This window comes from Macaca thibetana, chromosome 10, assembly GCF_024542745.1.
Source record: "Macaca thibetana thibetana isolate TM-01 chromosome 10, ASM2454274v1, whole genome shotgun sequence".
Classification (NCBI taxonomy): domain Eukaryota; kingdom Metazoa; phylum Chordata; class Mammalia; order Primates; family Cercopithecidae; genus Macaca; species Macaca thibetana.
In genome coordinates this window covers 37,742,680-37,765,878 of record NC_065587.1, presented here as the reverse complement: position 1 = coordinate 37,765,878, position 23,199 = coordinate 37,742,680, and the positions used below count along the sequence as shown (strand labels likewise).

The following is a 23,199-nucleotide window of genomic DNA, read 5'->3' as shown; positions in this document are numbered from 1 at the left end:
TTCTGATGGCTGTGGGCAGCCCTTGGTGTTCTCTAGCTTGTAGGTGTATCCAGCCAGTCTCTGATTTCATCATCATCTTTTTTTTTTTCTTTTTTTTTTTTTTTTTTGAGATGGAGTTTCGCTCTTGTTGCCCAGGCTAGAGTGCAATGGCACCATCTTGGGCTCACAGCCTCCGCCCCCCCACCCGCCCACGTTCAAACAGTTCTCCTGCCTCAGCCTCCTGAGTAGCTGGAATTACAGGCGCGTGCCACCATATCCACTAATTTTGTGTTTTTAGTACAGACGGCGTTTCTCCATGTTGGCCGGGCTGGTCTTGAACTCCCGACCTCAGGTGATCCGCCCCCCCCCCCCCCCCCCCCCTTGGCCTCCCAAAGTGCTGTGATTACAGGCATGAGCCATCATGCCTGGCCTCAATTTCCCAGTTTTTATAAGGACTCTAGTCATTGGTTTTAGGGCCTGCGTTAATCCAGCAAGACCCCATCTTTGCTTCATTTTCAAATAGCTTGTTTCTAGTACCTCCCATGCGCAGGGACTGGGGTCCGGGCACAGTTCAGCCCACAAGAGTGCATTTGTGGTGAGGGCTAGCTCAGAGAAAGAGAGCCATGAGGCGGAGGCAGAGAGTCACAGAGGGTCCCGAACCTGGCCTGCATGGAGCAGGTATTGGGGGACCCAAAGTGGAAGGGCAGGGAGTGCTGGGCTGATGTGGGGAGGGTAGCTGGTGGTGACCAGGCAGCAGTGCATGGGTGAGATGGTCAGAACCACTCTGCGGCAAGCACCACAAGGGACATGACTGTGCTAGGGAACCCTGTGGTGGGGCTGGGCCATGTCACCACAGTGGCCCTTGGGCCTGGCTGGCTGTTCTCTGGCCACCAGCTGGGAACTGTAGTGTCCTACTGTCCAGTGTGTGCTCCTTACGCTGCTGTTGGGGCTGGGGCTGCAGTGGTCACCACGGACCATGTGGCCAGACTTGATCCCTGGGTTGCCTCCTTGCTGCTTGGCACACAGTAATTGGTCAATAAATGTGTTACTGTTTCTGTTAGTATTGGTTTTCTCATTGGTTTCCTTGGCCGGATAATAGCAGTGGTGTCTGCCCGTCTGCTGGGTGTCTGGATCCCCAGTGCCTGTTGCAGGGCAGGGTTGGGGAAGAGCTCTGAGGGAATGGGACAGAGCTGAGAGGAGGTGGGGCCCTGGGTCTGCCTGCTGTGTGGGTTTGGTGTGGGAAGACAAGACCTTTGTGGGGTGGGTTGGTGCCGTGCCCAGGGTCTGAGAGCCAGGGAGTGGTTGAACCTGGACCAGCCCTATCACATGCCCTTGGTACCCAGGTGCGGGGGTGGGGCATGGGCAAGGGGCACACTTCTGGGTGGGGATGAGGTGTGGAGGATGGGGTGCACACCCAGCAGACAGTGGGCACCCTGTGTGCTCCCTCAGACCTGGAACTTGCTGTCTGAAGGAACGCAAGCTAACTTGGCTAGGAGTGTTTGTAAGGTGAGAGCTGTCCTGTGACTGAATGGCTTGGGGATGCTAAGCCTCCCTTGCACGTGGCTGATTGACAGCATTCTTCCCGCTATCAGAGGCTCCCCCCACCTGAGAAGGGGAGCACGGGGGCCTGTCTTTATATCACCAGGGATGAGGGGTGGGGTCCCCTCATTCTGGAGCCTGGGCTCAGCCCCGGGGAGGGACCCCGCAGCCACAGGCCTTGCTTGGCCTCCTTGCTGTCTTAGGTCAGGTGAGGGAGGCACTCTGCAAGGCCCTTGAGCCTGAGCGCTGTGGGCGAGGCAGGCAGGAGAAAGGCATTGTCCCAGAGGGAGCAGCCGCAGCCTGGCCTCTGTCCCCTCTGTCTGTAAAGCCTGGCCATACACCCTCTTGCTGGGCGCTCCTGAAGGTGCTCTTCCCAGTCCTGCTCAGCCTGGAGGGTGAGGAAGCATTTGGATAAAGACACAGTGCCTGCCCACTGCCCTTTACCCCTGACCTTTCCAAGGCTGATGGGTCTCCAGAGTCCCTGTCTGCCATCCAGTCGCTGGGTGTGGAGTCTGGAGGCAGCAGCTGAAGGCAGCCCAGGTCTTGCCCAGGTGGCGCTCACTAGCCAGCGGTCCCAGATGTTCTCCTTGAGGCTCCTGACCTTTGCACGGTCTGTGCCCCAGGCCAGTGGGTTGGAGCCTGGGCACCTGCCTCTGTGTGCTTGGAGTCCGAGGACAGATTTCCTGGAATCCCCGGGCTGCAGATGGCGGAAGAGTCACGCCCGCCCCCAGTGGATGCAGGACTCACGCCCACCCCCAGTGGATGCAGGGGTCACGCCCTGTGGCGTGGTACAGTGGATGGAAGAATGAACAGGCTCTGGGTGCTGAGGCAGTTAGCGGGCCGGCACTGATGGCCCGTAAGGCCTGTGGGGCCTGGGAAGAGGAAGTGCAGGTCTTCTCCTCTGGTCCAGGCAGGCACCTCCACTGCCTCCCTGCCTGTGATCACAAGAGGAATCCGAAAGGTTGGGAGAAGGTGCCATGGACGATTGCGGGAAGGAGGCTCCTGTGATGCTGGTCCGATTCTAATCGGCCCCCACAGTTGCTGTGCACAATGGGGACGGAAGTGGCCTATTTATATCCTCCTCAAATTGGAAATAGGTGTGGGAAGCAGGCAGGTCCTTGGTGTTACCAGGATGAGGATGGGGGCCATGGAACTGCAGGAGGGCAGGGTGGGGCAGGCCGGACTTCCTGGGCTCACATTCTTATCCCGCCGATGGTGATGTGTGCTTCACCTTTCTGTGGCCCAGTTTCCTTGTCTTTAGCAAGAGGACAGGGCTGTGGCCTCCCTCCTAGCCTGTGTGTATGGGTAAGACAATGCCTGGCAGCCTTGTCATTGGTCAGCTTTAGCCTTTGATCAGGCACGCAACCAGCAAGGAACGGCCGAAATTTATCCGTGGCATTCGGAAAGGGAGGTAAGGACTCCGTTCCATACTGCAGGAAACCATCGCAAGTCCAGGGTCGTGTCGAAAAGAAAAGGCAGTGTCAGCACATGGACGGGATGCACACAAACGTCACATGTCGCTAGTACAGTAAGCACATCTTCAGCTTGGGAACTGTCAGGAGCAAAGTGATTTGGTTGTGCTGTGCTGTGAGACGCCCCAGAGCACCATGAGACTGAAAGGGACTGCCAAGGCGTGTGCACATGCGGCTGCTGTTGTGTATGTTAAGCATGTCTTCACATGTTCTTAGAGTCTTGGAAATTGCACACGCTTGTCAAACACACAGTGGTGGGGCCATGAGGCAGCAGCCAGCTCCCCCCAAGGAGACTGCACGTGTAAATTTGGGGGCTCTTCTGAAGCCCACACACCGACACATATTCCACAGTTGGGGGAATGTTCAGAGGGTCCCATTGGCTTCCATCAGTGGAGTCTGTAGTGTCGGCTTGCTGACCTTGGGGGCAAGGACGGAGCAGCTCAGGCTGGGCTCAGGGAAGGAGAGCTGATGGGTCAGCGATGTCTGCCCCAAGAACAGGAGTGGCAGGTGCTAGCACAGGTGCCATCGCCGGCTCAGCCACCTGCTGATGCTCAACCAGCTCTCCGGTCTGCCAGGCTGGTCCCTCTCACACCTTGATGACTCCTAGGAGTTGATCCTGTGTCTGTGTCCACGCCATGCGTGGGGAGTGCGTGGCAGCCCTGAGTGTAGTGGCAGAAGACGGAACAATTTCAACATCTGTCCGAGGAGACTGAGTACTACGTTGTGTCCATGTTGTGGAATTCTCTGGAGCATAGGAAACATTGAGGTGGATTTTTGTTTTTTTTTTTAAGACAGAGTCTTGCTCCTTCGCCTAGGCTGAGGCGCACTGACGTGATCACAGTTCATGCAGCCTCGTCCTCCTGGGCTCAAGGGACAGGTGGGGTCTCTGTGCTGACAGAGGACAGTTTCCGAGATTTTTTGAGAGGAAAGGGAACTCAGTGGAGCAGCGGGAGTGGAACGTTATCAGGTGTGTGCAGAGTCGGGAGGGGAGCGCATGGACTCCATGCGAGATGCTTCCAGAAGAAGCAGAGCTGGCTTCTGGGTGGGAGGAGCCAGGGGTTCCTCCTACAAAATTAAAAAGGTTCCGAAAGTCTTTGTAGTTAGAAAGGACAACCACGAGGACACCGGAGGTGTTTCTGCCCAGCGTGGGCAGTGAGCCTCAGAGCCCCAGGCCTCCTCTGTGTCCGCCTTCCAGGGCCCCACACAGGTTCGTCACTGGGGAGAGACGGTTCTGCTGAGAGCCCCTCACCCAGGTTTTTGCCTGACAGCCCCAGCCCTTCACCTACTCTCTGTGGGCTCTGGGACCCCAGTTGCTCTCCGTCCCCAGTTCTCATCCTCACTCCCTCGCCTACCCAGTCAGGACCCCACGGTGGGGCTTCAGCAGTCCCAGGCCCCATCCTTGGTGCCTGGCTGTGCCCTGGGCCCTCCAAGACACGCCCTGTATCCCCCGTCAGTCCCCGCCTGCCAAATCCGGCTTCTCTGCTCAGCCGCATGGTCCATTGCCAGCTGTGCCCCTTGGGTTCGTCTCCCTGTGGGTGCTGGGCTTGGCCCTGGGCATCAGCTAGCCTGACCAACAGAGACACGCTGGGGCCGCCCCTCAGAGCCTGAGACCACAGGGGTGACAATGCAGAGAGGGAGTGGGAGGCCCGGGTCTCCCAGCTGCCCCAGTGGCGAGCCCAGCCAAGCCCAGCAGAAGATCCTCCCAGCTGGCCCAGAATCATGGGAATTAAGAAATCATGTTTCGACCACACGGCTCGGGGAGGTTTGTTGTGCATTGGGTGGTGGATGTACGCAGCCGCTGGGATCTTGGTCCAGCCAGCCTTTGCAGTGAGCACAGGCTTCAGTTGAGAAAGTAACCCCTGCAATGGGCACAGGACTCCCGTCCCCCAGCAGCCCCCGTTCCCCTCTTCTCCAGCTCCCCAGAGCTGGCCTCCGTTCCTAGACACGCCCCATGGCCTTTGCACATGCCTGTTTCCTCCGTCGGGCCGCCCTTCCCCCACCTCACCCATGTGCTCCTGCCTAGCCTCCAGCCCAGCTGGAGGTCAACCCCAGAAGCCTGGGGCTCCGCTGCCTCATGGCCTTGAGCAGCTGCTCACGCACGTTGGTCTCCACCTGACCGGCCACCCACGCCTACTCCACCATAAGCAGAGCGAGCCGCACCTCCTCACTGTCACCTCCACTCACCCAGGCCTAGGATGGGCACATTGATGAAGCATGCTCAGAGATGGGGTCTCCCCACCCCTCCTTACTGCAGCCCCCGATGCCAGCCTCTAGCTCTTCCAGATGGAGTTGCCACCTCATCTCTGTCCCCAGCACCCTCACCTCAGGAGGCCTCAGGCTACCAGCTGCAGTGCTTTGCCAGCAACGTCTCTGACACAGGTTTACCCCTGAACCTGTAGAAACTCAGCTTCTCTGGAAAGGGTGGGGAGAACTGTGTCTCACGATGCAGAAAAACACATAAGTGCACATCAGGAAGCTGCGAAGCAGTGTCTGCAGAAGACAGCAGTAAATGCAGAAAATGTTGAACGCTCCGGGCCGCGTGAATGGCTTCTTCGTTCAGCCTAGTGTTAGAGGTACAACCAGGTAGAGGAGACTCAGGTGGGCCCATCACCAGCCCTGGCAACCCCAGACTCACTTCAGGCCTCTTTAAGGTCATTTTGCAGATGATACCGTGAGTAAATGCTTGTTTTAGAGATTTTCATAAACACAGACATGTAAGAAACTAGAGATCGACAGGCTCCAGAGCGGGGGCCGCAGCTGCCTGTCAGTGCATTTTTCTCCTGTCGGGGTCTTTTGCTTTGGATTTTGTGCTCACCAAAGCCACGCGGGCACATGAGGAGTCAAGACGTGCCGTGGGCGTGTATGTTCGCTGTTCTCTCACACGGCTATGAAGAAAACCTGAGACTGGCTAATTTATGAAGGAAAGAGGCTTAATTAACTCACAGTTCCGCCGGGCTGGGGAGGCCTCAGGAAACTTACAATCATGGCAGAAGGGGAAGCAAGGCACCTTCTTCACAAGGCGGCAGGAAGGAGAAATGCAAGCAGGGGAAATGCCAGGCGCTTGTAAAACCAACAGATCTCGTGCGAACTCACTCACCATCACGAGAACTGCATGGGGGAAGCGGCTCCCTTCCATCCAATTGCTTCCCACCGGGTTCCTCCCACGACACGTGGGGCTCGTGGGAACTACAGTTCAAGATGAGATTTGGGTGGGGACACAGCCAGACCGGACCAGGGTGTGAGTAACCTGAGGAGTAATGCCTCCTGCCTCCCAGAAGCACCCTCTTGCCCTTCTCAAGGCCAAACCAAGTGGCCACTTTGGAATGGGTTTAGGGCTGGTGACCAGGGAGAACAGGTCACCAGGTAAGGTCTGCCCTCCCTGCTGCACACCTGCGCTTCCCACTCATACCCGTCAGAGTGGCTTTCTCTGGGGTTGAATCTGCCTCTGCTGTTGACAGGTGATGACAGACACCTTGCTCACTGCTGAACCACGCAGGATCGTGTGACTGCTTTTCCTACCTGGCTTTTGTTTTCCCTGGAGTTGTTGATTGTTTTCCTTTTTGATCACTTGTCACTAGTGTATCTCCTCCTTCGCTCAGGTATTCTTCTGGGTTTCAGTCTCGGGGCTGCTCTCCGTGGGCCTCCCACCGTTGGCCAAATTCCTTTAGCTTCTCTTGGGTTGGGTCTTGGATCTTCTCCTGGGATTTGCTCCCTTGGTTTTGGGAGGGAGGCGCATCATTTTATGGCCTCCTGAGAACAGGTGTTTGGGATGTGCCCCTTTAAACAGAATTCCCATACTCCCTTCATCTGACTGCCCGCATGTTAACGCCACCTCATTTGCTGTCCCCTCCCTCTTCTGTCCTGTGGACACGTTACTTTTGCCCTGACAATTTGAGAATGAGTTGTAGACTTGGTGCCCCTTTACTCCCAAATACTTGAGCGTGACTTTGCTGCCAACATGGACATGATACTGTACAAAGATTGAAATGGGGGAGCTGATGTGGCAGCAGCGCGGCCGTCTGCTCCGACTCACTCTGACTTCCCTGTTGTCCCGGTAATGGCCTTTGTAGAACATCATTAAGGATTATTGGAAGGACCCCGGGACCATGTCTGTTGAGTATCTCCTGGTTGAGAACCACTCGTCCATCTTCCTTATCTTTGATGACTGGCAGTTTTCGAAGAATGCCAGCCAGTCATCGAGTGCCCTTGGTTTGGGTACAGGGTACGTTTTCCTAACTTGCGGGTCTGAAAGTGCGTCTGTTCTCCCTTCATTCCTGGTTGGGGTCTCGGCTGACGATTTCTGTGCAGAAGCCTCCCTCGGGATCAGACCATAGCCCTTCTGGAAGCCTCCGTGGTGAGTTCATCTCTCCCTCAGAGCCTCCCTCAGGCCAGGCCATCAGCCCCCCCCCCGAGGTCATGACCCCTCAGGGGGTGTATGGAGCACAGCTCCTCCGGAAGTCTCCTTGGGATTGTCACCCCCTGCGGGCCCACATAGGAGGCTCCATGCCCTCAGAATTCACTGTCCTTCACGTGGAACCTGGTTTTTCTCTCCTGTCATGTTTAGGATCTTTCTTTGTCCCTGGTCTTTTTTGGCAGACTGGTCACCTGAGAGCCCTTCTGATGGGGAAATGCGTCCTTCAGCTCTGATTGAAGGATTGGGGGGTGATTTCCTCGCTGCTCCTATCTCTGGGGCTCCTGGAGGGCTGTGCTGGTCCACTCCTCTCTTCGCAATCTTTCTGTTTTCTCCTCGGTCGATCCGTCCTGCTTTCCGGGACTCTTCTTCAACTTCATATTCTGCTCCTCTGTTGAGCTGTGTTATGGCTAACAGGTTTTCACCTCCAGAGCTCTGCCCTCTGTTGTTTCTAACCAGCATCATCTTTTGTGAGGCTCCAGTAACCTGCATCACTGCACCAGCTGTCTTCGTGAGGATATTAATAATAGGTTTTGTTGGATTTTTTTAAAAAAATTTCAGGCCGGGCACAATGGTTCATGCACTTGGGGAGGCCAAGGTGGGTGGATCACTTGAACCTAGGAGTTCGAGACCAGCCTGAGGCAACACAGGGAGACCCTGTCTCTACCCCCCAAAAAAAAAAAAAAAAAAAAAAGCATTTAGCCAGGCATGGTGGCACACACCTGTATTCCCAGCTACTCGGGAGGCTGAGGTAGGAGGATCACTTGAGCCTGGGAGGTGGAGGTTGCAGGGAGCCAAGATCACGCCACTGTATTCCAGCCTGGGTGACAGAGCGAGACCCTGTCTCAGAAGAAAAGCAATAGAAAAAAGTTTCCGTCTTGCATAACCTTCGTCTCTGGATTTTGGCCTCTGTGGCTGGTTTTAGCCTTTGTCTTTCAAATGGCACTGTTGTGGCTTCTGGGGATTGGAGGCCGGAGCGCCGCCTGCTGTGCTCAGGCAGGCGTGTGGTCGGTCTGTGGTTCGCTCTGAGGTGCACATTCCCTTCAGTGCCCAGTGTCTTTCCTCCAGGCTGGTCACTTTCCTGGAGACGCCCCCCTCATCCAGTCCCATCTCCTACCAGCAGATCCTGGACGACCCTGAAAGGTGCCGGAATCTTAACATTCCTGAGCCTTATGGGGCTTCGCAGCACAGTGTGGCTCAGGCCAGGCGCCCTGGGGGCACTGATCTGGTTATCACTCGTCCATGTGCTCTTCAGCTTCAAACTCCTGTGGCTGCCGTCTTGTGCCCTCCCCTTTCTGTCCATAGAAGGCCATAGCTGTTCCATCCTCAGTTGCCGGCCGGGACGTGGGGCTTGAGGCGTCCAGTCTGCCACCTTTTGTTCCACCTGTCCTGCCCTTTTAGAAATAGGTATGTGTGTAACATACGTGAGAAAGTTCTCTGTATCCAGTTTTTTAAAAACGCACACCAGTACTGTGTTTTGTTGTGCGTGCATAAACTCTGCGGCACTGCCCTGGCCAGTGCACAACCGCGGGGCTCTGCTTAATGAAGTCGGCGGCTTGTGCCCCCCCGGCCCATCCCGGCCCCGTGCTGGGAGTGATGCTGAAACGCCGGCCGTGTCTAGTTCGTGTCTCTGGAGACAATCTCTGCCTGGGGGTTAGGAGTCGAGATGGGGAAGCACTTAAAGGGAAAGCAAGAAAGCCCATAGTTGTCCCCTTCCTTCAGTTCATCTGGAGGCAGAGCCATCTGGAATGCCAGTGCCTGGCAGGTGAACTCACCCTCACCTGCCCACAGGTAAGCCTGGCCCGCAGCGCCCCCTGGCGGCGCCCCTGTCTCAGGACGGCTCCTCGGCCCCAATGGGCTCAGCTGAGTGCAGGCCACCTTGAGAAAAGTGATAAAGAGTGGAAAGGGGGAAGGTATAACTTAAAGAAAAAATAGAGCAGGATAAACCAACTCTGAAGTTGTGGAGACGGGCGGAGGAGGAAGCTGAGTCGAGGGCAGTCACTTAGCTGGGGCTGTGGGCCCGGGCTCTGCTCTGCTAGGTGGCCTGGCTGGGCTCTCTCCGCCCTGGACTCCCTCTGCCTGTGGATGGGTTTGGGCCCCAAGGTCAGACTGCAGTTAAAGGGGCCACGTGGCAGGGTGGAGGCACAGCTGGGTGGCCCCAGGTCCCCAGGCAGGCAGGTGAGCTCCTCCTCCCCTTGCCCTAGGGGTCCCCTGCTCCAGGGCCTGTTGAGCTCCTGCTAGGAGCAGCCTCACAGGGCTGAGATGACCCAGCACGCTGTGGTGGAGCGAAAAGGCATGGCTTCTTCCTTGCGTGCTAGCCTCTGAGCAAAGGCCTTTTTATGGAAAGCAGCAGGTGTGGTGGGCTCAGTCCTGTGCTTCCCTGCAGGTGGAGGCGGCTGGTCACAGGGCGGGTGTCCCCTCTTTTCAGTCTCCTCCCACGCCCCCTCTCTCCTCTTTCACCTCCTGTTGGGTCTCCATGGGCCACCCAGTGCTGCCCCCAGGTGGACACCTTGGAAGAGCCGGCTCTTTTGTGCCTGCTCCCCATGGCCCGTGGGCATCCTGTGTGGTGTGTGCAGGATGCCGCCTGGCCCCAGTCCCTGTTCCTCTGCTGCCACCCACCCCTCCCCACTCCTCCCAACCACCAGACTCAGCACATCCTGAGCACGTGCAGGTGTGTGGACACAAGGCCTTGGGCCGCTTGATTTGGGAGTGCTCCAGAACCCCCTGGGGCCACACGAGCACGTTCGGGAGGCCCTTTGGGAAGGAAACCTGGGGAATCTGTGGGCCCAGCCCCTTGCTGCTCAGGTGCGGCCAGGCACACGGGTCACCAGGTCACAGACAGGCTGAGCCCCTGCATCTGACAGGTTCCTGGCAGTGCCCATCTTGAACGTGGAGCGTGCTTGGCAGAGTGTGTGCCTGGCTGTCCCTGAACCAGAAGCCTCCATTTTGCCGGTTCTAGGAGCACGTGGTGCCTGCACAGAGACCCTGGCCCAGCTCTGGGAGGCCCACATCTGGCCGTTCACCTGAGTCACTTGAGACTGGTTTAATCTGGGTTTGGAGTCATGACCCTGTCTGTGCACACACACTTTATGTATAAGATACAGAAGGTTCAAGACGGGACTGGCCTTCCCTGTGTGGCCTGTGGGCCCGTCCTGCTGTTCTGCTGCGTTTCAGCACTCCAGGGGTGAGGGCTGCAGGTCGCCAGCCCCAGGTCCAGGTCATGCGCGGTTCCGCAGTCTCACCCACCTTTCCTGCCCCCACACCGGCCTGTGTTGTGTGTGGTTTCTTCTACCCGTAGTGCTGTCCCTGCCCCTTCCAGACCCTTTCCTTCCCTCCCCCACTGCGGTTGGTGGCAGCCCCTGCAGGAAGTCTTGATGCCCCCCACCTAGGAGTGCCCTGGACCCCTGCTGATCCTGAGGGGGGCAGCTACCTGCGTCCCACCCTGTGTGGTTGTGATTTGAGGCTGTCCCCTCCAGCTGGGGGCTCCAGGGCCTCTTGTGGGGTGCCCACGGGGTCCTGACATCCTTGCTGTTGACTTGGCTGACCCTTGCTGCACAGATGCTCTGCAGTCAAGGGCCCTGGAAGCTGGAGGGTCCTTCAGGGTGGGGGCTGCTGGAGGCACGGGGCCTCCATGTTTTCATCTGTGGGCTGAGATGGCCCTGCCGCTTACTGGCGAAGTCCTTAGCACAGGGATGTGTGAGTGTTTGGTCTGTGGTGGCTGAGGCCATGCATGGAACGACAGCTTCATGTACAGAACGGGCGTAGCATCCCAGATCTGGAAATTTGAAGTGCTCCAAAATCTAGAACTTTCTGAGCGCCAACATGAGGCTCAAAGGAAACGCTCATCGGAGCATTTCAGGTTTTCGGATTTGGGATGCCAAACCGGTGGGTCTAAAACAGATACCTCCAAATCTGGAAAAATCTGAAATGTGACACGTTTCACGTAAGGGCCACTCAACCTATATGAAAACTAGATGCGTAGCGGTGGCGGTTCATCCCGAGGGCCAGCGGCAGCCCCTCATCGGCAGCGCCCGCTCACGCTCTCTCCGCAGATGCTGGACGAGAACCACCACCTGATCCAGTGCATCCTGGAGTACCAGAGCAAGGGCAAGACAGCCGAGTGCACGCAGTGAGTGCCGCCCGCCGTCCGCGGAACACTCTGGGGGTCATGCAGACTCTAAGCATGGAGGCCAGATATGTCCCGAGAGCCCCCCAGTGCGCAGGTCAGATATGTCCCGAGAGCCCCCCAATGCGGAGGCCAGATATGTCCCGAGAGCCCCCCAGTGCGGAGGTCAGATACGTCCCGAGAGTCCCCAGCATGGAGGCCAGATAAGTCCCGAGAGTCCCCAGCACGGAGGCCAGATACGTCCCGAGAGCCCCCCAGCATGGAGGCCAGATACGTCCCGAGAGTCCCCAGCATGGAGGCCAGATACGTCCCGAGAGTCCCCCAGCATGGAGGCCAGATATGTCCCGAGAGCCCCCCAGTGCGGAGGTCAGATACGTCCCGAGAGTCCCCCAGCATGGAGGCCAGATACGTCCTGAGAGTCCCCCAGTGCGGAGGCCAGATAAGTCCCGAGAGCCCCCCAGCACGGAGGCCACATAAGTCCCGAGAGTCCCCCAGCATGGAGGCCAGATAAGTCCCGAGAGTCCCCAGCATGGAGGCCAGATAAGTCCCCAGAGCCCCCCAGCATGGAGGCCAGATACGTCCCGAGAGTCCCCAGCATGGAGGCCAGATACGTCCCCAGAGTCCCCCAGCACGGAGGCCAGATATGTCCCGAGAGCCCCCCAGTGCGGAGGTCAGATACGTCCCGAGAGTCCCCAGCATGGAGGCCAGATACGTCCCCAGAGTCCCCCAGCACGGAGGCCAGATATGTCCCGAGAGCCCCCCAGTGCGGAGGCCAGATAAGTCCCAAGAGCCCCCCAGCACGGAGGCCACATAAGTCCTGAGAGTCCCCCAGCATGGAGGCCAGATAAGTCCCGAGAGTCCCCAGCATGGAGGCCAGATAAGTCCCCAGAGCCCCCCAGCATGGAGGCCAGATAAGTCCCCAGAGCCCCCCAGCATGGAGGCCAGATAAGTCCCGAGAGTCCCCAGCATGGAGGCCAGATAAGTCCCCAGAGCCCCCCAGCATGGAGGCCAGATAAGTCCCCAGAGCCCCCCAGCATGGAGGCCAGATAAGTCCCCAGAGCCCCCCAGCATGGAGGCCAGATAAGTCCCCAGAGCCCCCCAGCATGGAGGCCAGATAAGTCCCCAGAGCCCCCCAGCGCGGAGGCCAGATAAGTCCCAAGAGCCCCCAGCACGGAGGTCAGATACATCCCGAGAGTCCCCCAGTGCGGAGGTCAGATACGTCCCGAGAGCCCCCCAGTGCGGAGGTCAGATACGTCCCGAGAGCCCCCCAGTGCGGAGGTCAGATACGTCCCGAGAGTCCCCAGCACGGAGGCCAGATACGTCCCGAGAGTCCCCAGCACAGCTGCGAAGCGTTGCTGCCAGAACTGGGGTAGTTCCGAGGGAGGCGGGAGGAAAGAGCAGTGTGGGGAGGCCCGGGCCAGCCTCTGTGGGCAGCTCTACGGCCGGGAGACAGCACCTCCTCCAGGTGGGACCTCCTGTGACCCTAGGGCCTGACACAGAGGAGGGGTGTATGGCCAGTCTGCCACCCACCAAGCGGCTGTCCAAGTGGCCATCAGGCTGACCTGGAGGTGGGAAGTAGGTGAATGGCCTCAGACACCCCTGGGTGTGAGTGGGGTGAGGGGACTGGGGCCCCACTGGTGTGAGGTGTACGAGGGGCCTTCCCTGGCAGAACTGTGCTTCCCCATTTCTTTCCAGGGCTTTCTCGGGTCGCTGACTCTATGGAGTCTGCCCACTGCCTGGTTCAGCTGGACAAGGGCTCTGTCCCTCTGTCACCTTCAGGCCCCTGCCTCCTCGTGGCCTCCCCCATTTCCATTCTCTGAGCAGACCAGTGCCAGCTCCCCGTTAGCTGCTGCCTTAGAGTCTTTCCAGAGGTTTTGGTGTGGGATGGGAGCCTGCTCAGGGTTTGGGGTAGAGGCTGCCCTGCCGTCCCCACCTAGACCCCAGCACCCTGCCACCTGCCTGTGTCCAGCTGGGCAACCAGCTGGCCTGTCCCTGGGTGTCGTCTGGAGTCCGTGTCCTCATGAGGTTTGGTTGGTTGTCAGACTGTGGTGTTCACACTTTACTTCTGCCTTGGATCCACCTGGGGACTCCGTGGTCCCGTCCTCCTGCCTCACGCATGCCCCCTCTCCTGCAGGTATCAGCAAATCCTGCACCGGAACCTGGTGTACCTGGCCACGATCGCAGACTCCAACCAGAACATGCAGTCCCTGCTTCCTGCCGTGAGTACCCGCTGGGGGTGGCCCCTTTACCCAGCAAGGACTCCGACACTGCCTAAAATCGGGAGTTGTGGGCATGTCACCTCAGGTAACAGAGATGACTCAGAGAAACCAAAAATACCACTAGAGTCACCAGAAATGGGAGTGTGGGCGGTGGTGACCAACCCTTCCTGACAGACTGGGGGTAACGACGGCGTCTGAGGTGGCCGGGTCGGAACTGTGGTTCAGCTCTGTATGTATTGAAGGGAGGGAAGTCCCGGAAGAACCACTGTAGGAACGGCCGCAGCTCTCGGGTCGGGGGTGGGGAGAGATGGGATGGGGGCCCCTGCGTCTCCCTGGAACCTCTCCGGGTGCTTTGAGCAGTTGTGAACCATGCACATGCGCTGCTGTGGGTGAAAACAGAACTTAAAAGAAAACATGCCCAGCACAGTAAATTCTCCCAATGATAGTTCAAATATTTTATTTTGTTTGGTTTTTTAAAAATGCATTTTTCCAAAATAAAATTGTCACCGGGAGTGCCGTATCTCCTAGCGACCCTTAGTCCTCGGCAAGCGATGATGTAAATGCCAGGATGCGTCTCGTGAGTAAAAATGTTAAACCCACCTCCATTGACCTGTCACATTGCAGTTCTTCACCCTGCAGACACCCGCAGGTCCTGGTGGAAATTTCCTTTTTTTGGCCAGCTGTAGACAGCGTGTGTGTGCATACCTCCAGAGCTGCTGTTTGACCTTGATCTGGGAGAGTGCTGAGGGTCACTGCACACTCCCTTCCGTGTGGTGTGATCCAAGGTGGGCATGGGGTGGGGGGAGTGAGGGGACGGGGCACACGCAGCAGGAGCACGGGAAACAGGAGAGGGATCCCGCCTGTGCCAAGGCCCTTGGCTTGGAGGGGTCGTGGACGGGGAGCACAGAGGCGCCGGCCAGCTGCGCCTGAGAAGGACAGGGTGCATTGGGTTGGACAGGGGAAGGGGTTCCTTGCTGTCCCAGGAGAAGGAGGTCCAGCTTTTCAAACCCAGGCATGTGTGGATGAACTCGATACTAGCAGAGTTCCGAACGCTCACCCAGACACTCACTATGCCGTCTCCGTCTGGGCCTGGTGCTCGGAGGTCACCTGGCTGTTGGGCCTGGTGCTCTGCGGTCACCTGGCTGTGACAATGGCTGTTGATTACGAACATGGACCAGGTGGCCATGACATGTGGCAGCACATCTCAGGCGCCCTCTCATCCCTGGCCTGGCTTGTGGAGGTCGCTCTCTGTGAATTAACCGTTTTCCCTGGAAACTTCCTGTTGCCTGCAGCCGCCCACGCAGAACATGAACCTGGGCCCTGGAGCCCTGACTCAGAGTGGCTCCAGCCAGGGCCTGCACTCCCAGGGCAGCCTGAGTGACGCCATCAGCACGGGCCTGCCACCCTCCTCCCTCCTGCAGGGCCAGATTGGCAACGGTGAGTGCGGCGGGGGAGGAGGGCATTCCTGGTCACAAGGCCACCAAGGCAGCCCTTGGGCAGGCAGCTGCCATGGTGGGGCACCCCACCCGTCACAGGGCTGGGCATGGGGACCCACTCTTCCTGGGGTAGCCACAGGTCAGCTGCCATCGCCCAGGCTCAGGGCCGCAGCGAGCTTGCCATGTGGCTGGGATGAGCCCTTGCTCCAGATCGCCTGCTCTTTCTGACACTGTCATACTCCATTCATTTCAAATGCAAGTTGCCAGGTTCCAGGTGGATTGTGTAATAACAATGGAATGCTCCTGTCTTTGAATTAAGAAGCATGAGTAACGTTTGGAGACTATTAATAGTAATATAACAGGCCGGGCATGGTGGCTCAGACCTTTAATCCCAACCCTCTGTAAGTCCTAAACCAGCAGATTGCTTGAGGCCAGGAATTTGAGACCAGCCTGGGCAATATGGCAAAACCTCGTCTCTATAAAAAATAAAAATATTAGCTGGGTGTGATGGTGCCCACGCGTGGTCCAAACTGCTTAATACTTGGGAGGCTGAGGAGGGAGGGTCACTTGAGCTTGGGAGGGTGAGGCTGAAGTGAGCCGTGTTCATGCCACTGCCCTGCAGCCTGGGTGACAGAGCCGGACCCTGTCTCAGAAAATAACAAAATAACAACAAATAAACAGTGCATGCTGTACATTGCTAGCATGTATGCTGCTTTTTTTTCTTTCTTTTTTTTTTTTTTTTGTTTTGAGACAGAGTCTCGCTCTAGTCGGCCAGGCTAGAGTGCAATGGGCATGATCTTGGCTCTCTGCAACCTTCGCCTTCTGGGTTAAAGCAATTCTCCTGCCTCAGCCTCCCGAGTAGCTGGGATTATAGGCACCTGCCACCACACCTGGCTAATTTTTTTGTATTTTCAGTAGAGACGGGGTTTCACCATGTTGTCCAGGCTGGTTTCGAACTCTTGACCTCAGGTGATCCACCCACCTCAGCCTCCCAGACTGCTGGGATTTCAGGCATGAGCCACTGCACCAGGCCACTTATTTCTTTTTTAGTCACTTAATCATTAATAGTGATGTTGATAGAATCTCTTCCCAAAATCATTTGAAGGGAAATTGGGGCGTCTTCACCTTCAGAAGTGGTGACCTGGCTCCCCAGCGCCTGACACCACTCCCTGCTCCCCCTGCCAGGGCCGAGCCATGTGTCCATGCAGCAGACGGCGCCTAACACGCTGCCCACCACCTCCATGAGCATCTCGGGGCCCGGCTACAGCCACGCGGGGCCCGCCTCACAGGGCGTCCCCATGCAGGGGCAAGGCACCATCGGCAACTACGTGTCTCGGACCAACATCAACATGCAGTCCAACCCAGGTACCTCCTCTGCCTCTGCAACCCCGGGGGGCCTGGGCCTGCCTCCAAGACCCTTGACACATGCATGTTGGATATGTGTCCCTGGGGAGCTGCCCTCTTGCTGGGTGCTGCGGGAGAGGGGCCCGTGAATCAGGGCTGGCCGCCGCCTCTGAGAGCTTCCGGAGGGATGGGCACCAGTGGGTGCACAGCCAACCCCTCCTGTCCCCCAGCTTTGCGAAGGGTTGGGGTGTTTCCCATGGAGTCTCAGGGAATGCTTCAGGGAGCGGGGGCCACTGGCCTTGGGTCTGGACAGAGCACTGGGCTCTCAGAGGTGGGGGTAGAGTTGTTCCCCAGGGAGGGAACAGCCTGGCTAGAGGCACCTCAGTGGAGAAGACAAGGGGCCAGAAGCGCTGGGCCAGAGGCCCCAGCCTTTCTGCAGGGCAGCAGGAGCCCGAGAGTGGGGCCATCCGCCATGGTGGCCACGTGTGGTGTTGGGCAGTTGAGAAGCAGCAGGTCCCCATCACGTTCCATGAGCATCGGCCCCGGTCGCGTTTTGTGGGCGTCGGTCCTGGTTGAGTTTCTTGAGTGTTGGAGACACATGGACTTCAGAGGCTTACTGCCAAAAAGGGTGCCGAGGACCTCCTTAGGATTTTCTCACAATAACTGAGTATTAAGCGTTTGTTTTGGACATACTGACTCAAATAAAATGCACGATTAAAATGGATTTCACCTGTTTGTTTTTACTTTTTTGATGTGGTTACTAGAAACTTTAAAAAGTGTGGCTCGTGTCATTTCTGTTGGATGGCGCTCCGCTAGGGGCTTCTGAGCAGGGGACGTGTACGACAGGCCAGCGTGAAGGGCCGCGAGGTTGCACAGGTGCTAACGAGGGGACAGTGTGATCCCTGAGGCCAGCTCAAGGGACCAGGGAGAACAGGACTAGGGAGGGGACAGTGTGACCCCTGAGGCCAGCTCAAGGGACCAGGGAGAACAGGACTAGGGAGGGGACAGTGTGACCCCTGAGGCCAGCTCAAGGGACCAGCGAGAACAGGACTAAGGAGGGGACAGTGTGAACCCTGAGGCCAGCTCAAGGGACTGGGGAGAACAGGACTCGAGCCACGGTGCAAGTGGGGTTGTCACGGGAGCTGTGTGTCCGAGGAGAGGTGGAAAGGTGGTGGTTGGCTGTGGAAGCCACTGGATCTTCCTGCCCAGGAGCTCTCCCTGTTTTCTGCACGTCGGCACATTTTCAAATAGTCGGTGTAAGCAGCGGGTCTGAGCATGCAGGGCGTCAGTGCAGGCCTTTCAGGGGAGGGTGGTGTTCTCGTGCGGAGCACAGGAAAATAACGAGGAACCTGCCTGGGCGCAGGAGGTAGTTGGGTGTGGGAGGGAGGGAGGGAGGCTTCCCGGGGTGATGTGGGGCCTCTGTCCTGTCGTGCAGTCTCCATGATGCAGCAGCAGGCGGCCACGTCGCACTACAGCTCGGCTCAGGGCGGCAGCCAGCACTACCAGGGCCAGTCGTCCATCGCCATGATGGGGCAGGGCAGCCAGGGGAGCAGCATGATGGGGCAGCGGCCTATGGCGCCCTACCGGCCCTCCCAGCAAGGTAACGCCCGGCCAGGCCAGGTCTCGGGCATGGCTGACCGCCCCGGGTGGTGAAGTGCCAGGCTGTGTGCTTGTCTGTGGGGAGCCTGGGGGAGTGAGGCTTGGGGCCTTGGTGTGGACACTGGGGGTGCGGGCTGGGGTGTGGCCCGCGGAGGGTCTGCTGTCCCCGAGGAGTCAGGGTTGGGGGCAGGGGCGGCAGTTGTCATTAAGAGTGTCACAGGCCGGGCTCATGCCTGTAGTCCCAGCACTTTGAGAGGCCGAGGTGGGCAGATCACCTGAGGCCAGGTGTTCGAGACCAACCTGGCCACATGGTGAAACCTTGTCTCTACTAAAAATACAAAAAATAAGTTGGATACGGTGACAGCGTGGGGTGTTCTCCTGGGGTGGGTGAGGCCGCTTAGCGAGGCCTTGGCTTCCCCAGCGAGCGAGGAGGTCCTCCAAGGGAGGAGGGTGCGGCCCGCACTGGTGCTGAATGTGGTTCCCCTGCAGGCTCTTCCCAGCAGTACCTGGGCCAGGAGGAGTACTATGGCGAGCAGTACAGCCACAGCCAGGGCGCCGCAGAGCCCATGGGCCAGCAGTACTACCCCGACGGTGAGCACTGGCGGCAGCCTGACCCCGCCCAGGACAGCAGAGCAGCTGCAGGGGCGAGGAGGGCAAGGAGGGTGTGGCCACTGCAGTGCGTCCCCAGTCGTTCCAGCTCAGGCTTGGGCTACAGGCAGAGCGGCCAGATGCCCTGCAGGAGCGAGGCAGGGGACGGGGTGAGCTGGACTGGTGGGGTGCCTGGCCTCTGCAGAGAGAAGCTGAGGCACACACCACTGCACTCGCCTCCACGCGGCCTCGCCTCCTCTTCCTGAAAGGATGTGGGAGTTGGAGGCGGAGAGTTGCAGCCCCCAGCCGTAGATAGGTGGAAATGTTCAAGAAGCAGCCTCCCGGCTTCCCAGAGAATGCCCTGAAGGTGACGGCTCCACCTGCAGCACCCCCTCCTGCCCCTTCTCATCTCTGCATTTTACCTTCGTCACCTTTCAGTCTTTCCATAGCCCAGGGCTTGTGGAGGGGATGCTGAAAGTGGCTTGGCTGAGCACAGTGATTCACACCTGTCATTCTGGCACTTTGGGAGGCTGAGGCAGGAGGATCGCTTCGGCCCAGGAGGCAGAAGCTGCATTGAGCCATGATTGCGCCACTGCACGCCGGCCTTGGTGACAGAGCAAGACCCTGTCTCTAAAGTGAAAATAACAATAAAATAAAGTGGTCTTAAAGGCTGGGTTGATCCCTGGGAGGCATCCAGGCAGGGAGCTGGCCTCAGCCAGCAAGGGGCAGGTGCGCAGGCAGGTGGGCAGGTGGCAGCAGGGCAAGCCACCTTGCAACGAAGGCCTCGGTGAGGGTTGGACACCCCTGTCTGCGTCCTCCCAGGAGCTAGCAGCGGGGAGGAGAGGGCGGTCGGGTCACTAGCGTGGCCGTGTGGTGGGCACTGAGAGCGCTGATCCTCTGCATAAATCCCCAGGTAGCTTCACAGTCGCCCCGAGAAGGAGGCATTGATGTCTGCGTTTCAGTGAGGAGGCCGAGGCTCAGGAGGTTGGGGCATGGTCTGGGGGGACACGGGTCCTGCTGGCCCTGGGTGCCTCCCTGGCCCAACAGCATCTCCCCAGCCTGGGTCTCAGTTGCCTCTTCCGGGACCTGTGCAGTGCGCAGCTTCTGCTGACTGTCGCCGTCTCCGTTTCACACAGGCCACGGCGATTATGCCTACCAGCAGTCATCCTACACGGAGCAGAGCTACGACCGGTCATTCGAGGAGTCCACACAGCACTACTACGAGGGGGGTAAGGAGCACAGCCGCGTGCTGGGCTCGAGCGTAAGCGCCACATGCAGCAGAGTTAAGAGGCTGCACCCTTAGGAGCACGCAGTGCCTGTCTTCAGGGAGTCTCTTAAATCCCAGCACAGTGCATGGGACGGGAGACAGTGTTCTGGGAACTGGAGATTCAGACTGTGTCGGGAGCCCCGCTTGCCTTATGTGTGTGTTCGTGAGACAGGAAAGGATTCAGCTGGCCATGCTGGGGTTGGGGGCACAGACTCTGTTATTGGGTCCGGCCAGGGAGCGTGGGGCCTGCGAGCCACTCTCAGGGCTTCCTCAGCCAGAGGCCAGCAGTGGCTGCGTTGGGTGTGGCCTTGCGTTTCTTCAGACACCTGCAGGCCAGGAAACAACATCTGTGGCTTGGGGCTTGCTGCCCTTCGTGGCAGTCCTGGGCAGTGCTGCGCTGGGGGCCGTGTCTCGGGTGGACTTGCCTCGTTCTGAGGTGTCTGTGCCTCCACCCTGGCTGCCCTGAAACCCCAATAGAACATCCCAGAATGTGGAGTTGGGAAGAGGTACACACAGCCAGTTCCAACCCCATCCCCGGGATCAAGGTGGCCCCCAGAGAAGAGTCGATGATCGCCTGTGGGATTGCACGACCTCGTCTGGGAGGGAAGGTGGGCCTGCAGCGCCTGGGGAGAGGTGCCTCGTGTCTGCTGACACTGACCGGCAGGCAGCAGTGGCTGAGGCCTTCCCACTGCAGGGCTGCAATTTAGCAAGAGGTAACAGTGTCAGTGAGGCTTCACCAGGTACACAAAGCAGGCGGGCTCTAAACACTACAGATTTCCTTGTTTGGGTTACTTCTTAAAGATTTAGATGTGTAAAAGTTTTGCTTCTGAGCTTACACGTCTCAGCCTGCTGTGAAGAAATAAAGCACACAAGTGTAGGCACATATAGAAACATCACGGTGTGCGCTACGATTGCCTACATTTAAATGTCAGTTATACCTTCATAAACCTGGGGGAAACAAGAAGTACATGAATACGTAATGAAAGTTTAAAAGAAGAAAGCCTGGATGCAGTGACTCATGCCTGTAATCCCAGCACTTTGGGAGGCCAAGGCAGGTGGATCACTTGAGGCCAGGAATTTGAGACCAGCCTGACCAACATGGCGAAACCCCATCTCTACTAAAAAATACAAATATTAGCTGGCTGTGTGGCGGTGCACGACTGTGGTCCCAGTTACTCAGGTGGAGGTGGGAGAATCGCTTAAACCTGGGAGGCAGAGGTTGCAGTGAGCCGAGATCGCGCCACTGCATTCCAGCCTCGCAACAGAATAAGACTCCGTCACTGAAAAAAAAAATTGGCTGGGTGCATTGGCTTACACCTGTAATCCCAGCACTTTGGGAAGCCGAGGTGGGCGGATCACCTGAGGTCAGGAGTTTGAGACCAGCTTGGCCAACACGGTGAAACCCCGTCTCTACTAAAAATACAAAAATTAGTTGGACATGGTAGCATGTGCCTGTAATCCCAGCTGCTCGGGAGGCTGAGGCAGAAGAATCACTTAAACCCAGGAGGTGTAGGTTGCAGTGAGTCGAGATCACGCCACTGCACTCCAGCCTGGGCAACAAGAGTGAAACTCTGTCTCAAAAACAATAAAAATAAAAATAAAGAAATGGCCAGGCATGGTGGCTTATGCCTGTAATCCCAGCCCTTTGGGAGGCCAGTGCAGGAAGATTGCTTGAGCTCAGGAGTTTGAGGCCAGCATGGGCAACATGGCAAAACTCTGTCTCTCCCAAAAAAAAAAAAAAAAAAAAAAAGCCAGGCGTGGTGGTGGATACCTGTAATCCCAGCTACTCAGGAGGCTGAGGTGGGAGAATCGCTTGAAAGAGGCAGAGGTTGCAGTGAGTTGAGATTGTGCCATAGCACTGCAGCCTAGGTGACTGAGCCAGACCCTGTCTCAAAAAAAAAATGCCAAGAGGCTATCTTCTGGCATATTGGCTGCAGTGGTGCCTCCATAAGCCCTGGGAGCCGGCAGGATCTCTGCCATCATGGGCCTGGCCCTGTCCCTTCCAGCTGGGGCACAGGGTTCAGCCTTGTCCATGGCGAGGCGTCCACATGCATCTGCCCAAGGCTGACATACTTTATCCCAAAAACAAACGCAGGATGTGCTGCTCAGCCTTTTAATGTCTGATGTAGCTTTTTTTTTTTTTTTTTTTGAGACAGAGTCTCGCTCTGTCGCCCAGGCTGGAGTGCAGTGGCCGGATCTCAGCTCACTGCAAGCTCCGCCTCCCGGGTTTACGCCATTCTCCTGCCTCAGCCTCCCAAGTAGCTGGGACTACAGGCGCCCGCCACCTCGCCCGGCTAGTTTTTTGTATTTTTAGTAGAGATGGGGTTTCACCGTGTTAGCCAGGATGGTCTCGATCTCCTGACCTTGTGATCCGCCCGTCTCGGCCTCCCAAAGTGCTGGGATTACAGGCTTGAGCCACCGCGCCTGGCCTTTTTTTTTTTTTTTTTTTTAAAGAGACAGGGTCTTGCCCTGTCACCTAGGCTGAAGTGCAGTGGCGTGATCGTGGCACACTGCAGCCTTGAAATCCCAGGCTCAGGTGATCCTCCTGCTTCAGCCTCTCGAATTGCTGGGAGTACAGGCATGCACCACCAGGCCTGGCCTTTTTTTTTTTTTTTTTTTTGTAGAGATAAGGTCTCGCCATGTTGCCCAGGCTGGTTTTGAACTCCTGGGCTCAAGTGCCATCTCATCCTCCTGCAGTGGGGGGCTCCAGGTGTGCACCATCGTGCCCGGCTGATATGTACTTCTGTAGCTTGTCGTGGGTTACATACTCTTGCCTTCCATCATTGATGAGAAATTTGCTAAAAAGCTTAGTAACCTCTTAAGACCAGTAAGACAGACGGCGTGGTTTCCTCCTTGATTTAGAAGCATTTTATTCCATCTGCTTGTTAATTCGACTCTGACACGAGGAGTACACGTCTGTAGGTGACACTTTACCATACAGCAGGTGGTACTATGAAGTCTTGCAGGGCTGAGAGGCCTGGGGGTGCTTTGCTTTGAAGAAACTGGTGGACATGTCATAGCCACCTTCAAACACAATTGTGGCCCATGGTGCAGTGGAGAGGCTGGGGGGGACGTTAGGAGGAATGGGTCAAAGGCACCATAAAGAATTTTCCAGGCTGGGTACAGTGGCTCCCACCTGTGATCCCAGCATCAGGCTGGGTGTGGTGGCTCCCATGTGTGATCCCAGCATTGTGGGGGCCAGGGCAGAGGATCACGTGA

At 57.5% G+C, this 23,199-nt stretch overlaps 3 protein-coding genes across 15 annotated transcripts in view; 2 read left to right on the top strand and 1 right to left on the bottom strand.

Moving 5' to 3' along the window:
• The window catches only part of PSMA7 (proteasome 20S subunit alpha 7), a 189,055-nt gene that overhangs the window by 9,658 nt on the left and 156,198 nt on the right, over window positions 1–23,199 (bottom strand). The window lies entirely within an intron of this gene.
• LOC126929074 (calcium-responsive transactivator) overlaps window positions 1–23,199 on the top strand; it is a 116,783-nt gene that overhangs the window by 78,900 nt on the left and 14,684 nt on the right. The window contains exons 3-9 of one of the 2 annotated variants that reach the window (XM_050745098.1): window positions 11,454–11,530; window positions 13,662–13,746; window positions 15,039–15,183; window positions 16,368–16,547; window positions 17,962–18,126; window positions 18,615–18,716; window positions 19,850–19,942. In XM_050745098.1, coding sequence (XP_050601055.1) covers window positions 11,454–11,530; window positions 13,662–13,746; window positions 15,039–15,183; window positions 16,368–16,547; window positions 17,962–18,126; window positions 18,615–18,716; window positions 19,850–19,942 — 847 coding nt within the window. Of the gene's footprint in view, window positions 1–11,453; window positions 11,531–13,661; window positions 13,747–14,446; window positions 14,532–15,038; window positions 15,184–16,367; window positions 16,548–17,961; window positions 18,127–18,614; window positions 18,717–19,849; window positions 19,943–23,199 lie in introns of those variants that run through there. The other variant, XM_050745099.1, reaches the window with a different exon arrangement.
• On the top strand, window positions 11,547–13,654 carry LOC126929079 (serine/arginine repetitive matrix protein 1-like). Of its 10 annotated transcripts, none has more exons than XR_007717067.1 (5): window positions 11,547–11,710; window positions 11,778–11,893; window positions 12,030–12,239; window positions 12,377–12,703; window positions 12,738–13,654. XR_007717067.1 is itself a non-coding variant. In XM_050745114.1 (4 exons), exons 1-4 carry the CDS (start codon window positions 11,570–11,572, stop codon window positions 13,086–13,088), a joined length of 675 nt encoding a protein of 224 aa, XP_050601071.1. In that variant the 5' UTR covers window positions 11,555–11,569; the 3' UTR covers window positions 13,089–13,654. The 10 variants fall into 10 exon arrangements, 2 of the variants coding, with proteins under 2 accessions (XP_050601070.1, XP_050601071.1); XR_007717065.1 differs by having other exon boundaries at window positions 11,547–11,810; window positions 11,845–11,893; XR_007717066.1 differs by having other exon boundaries at window positions 11,547–11,810; window positions 12,047–12,239.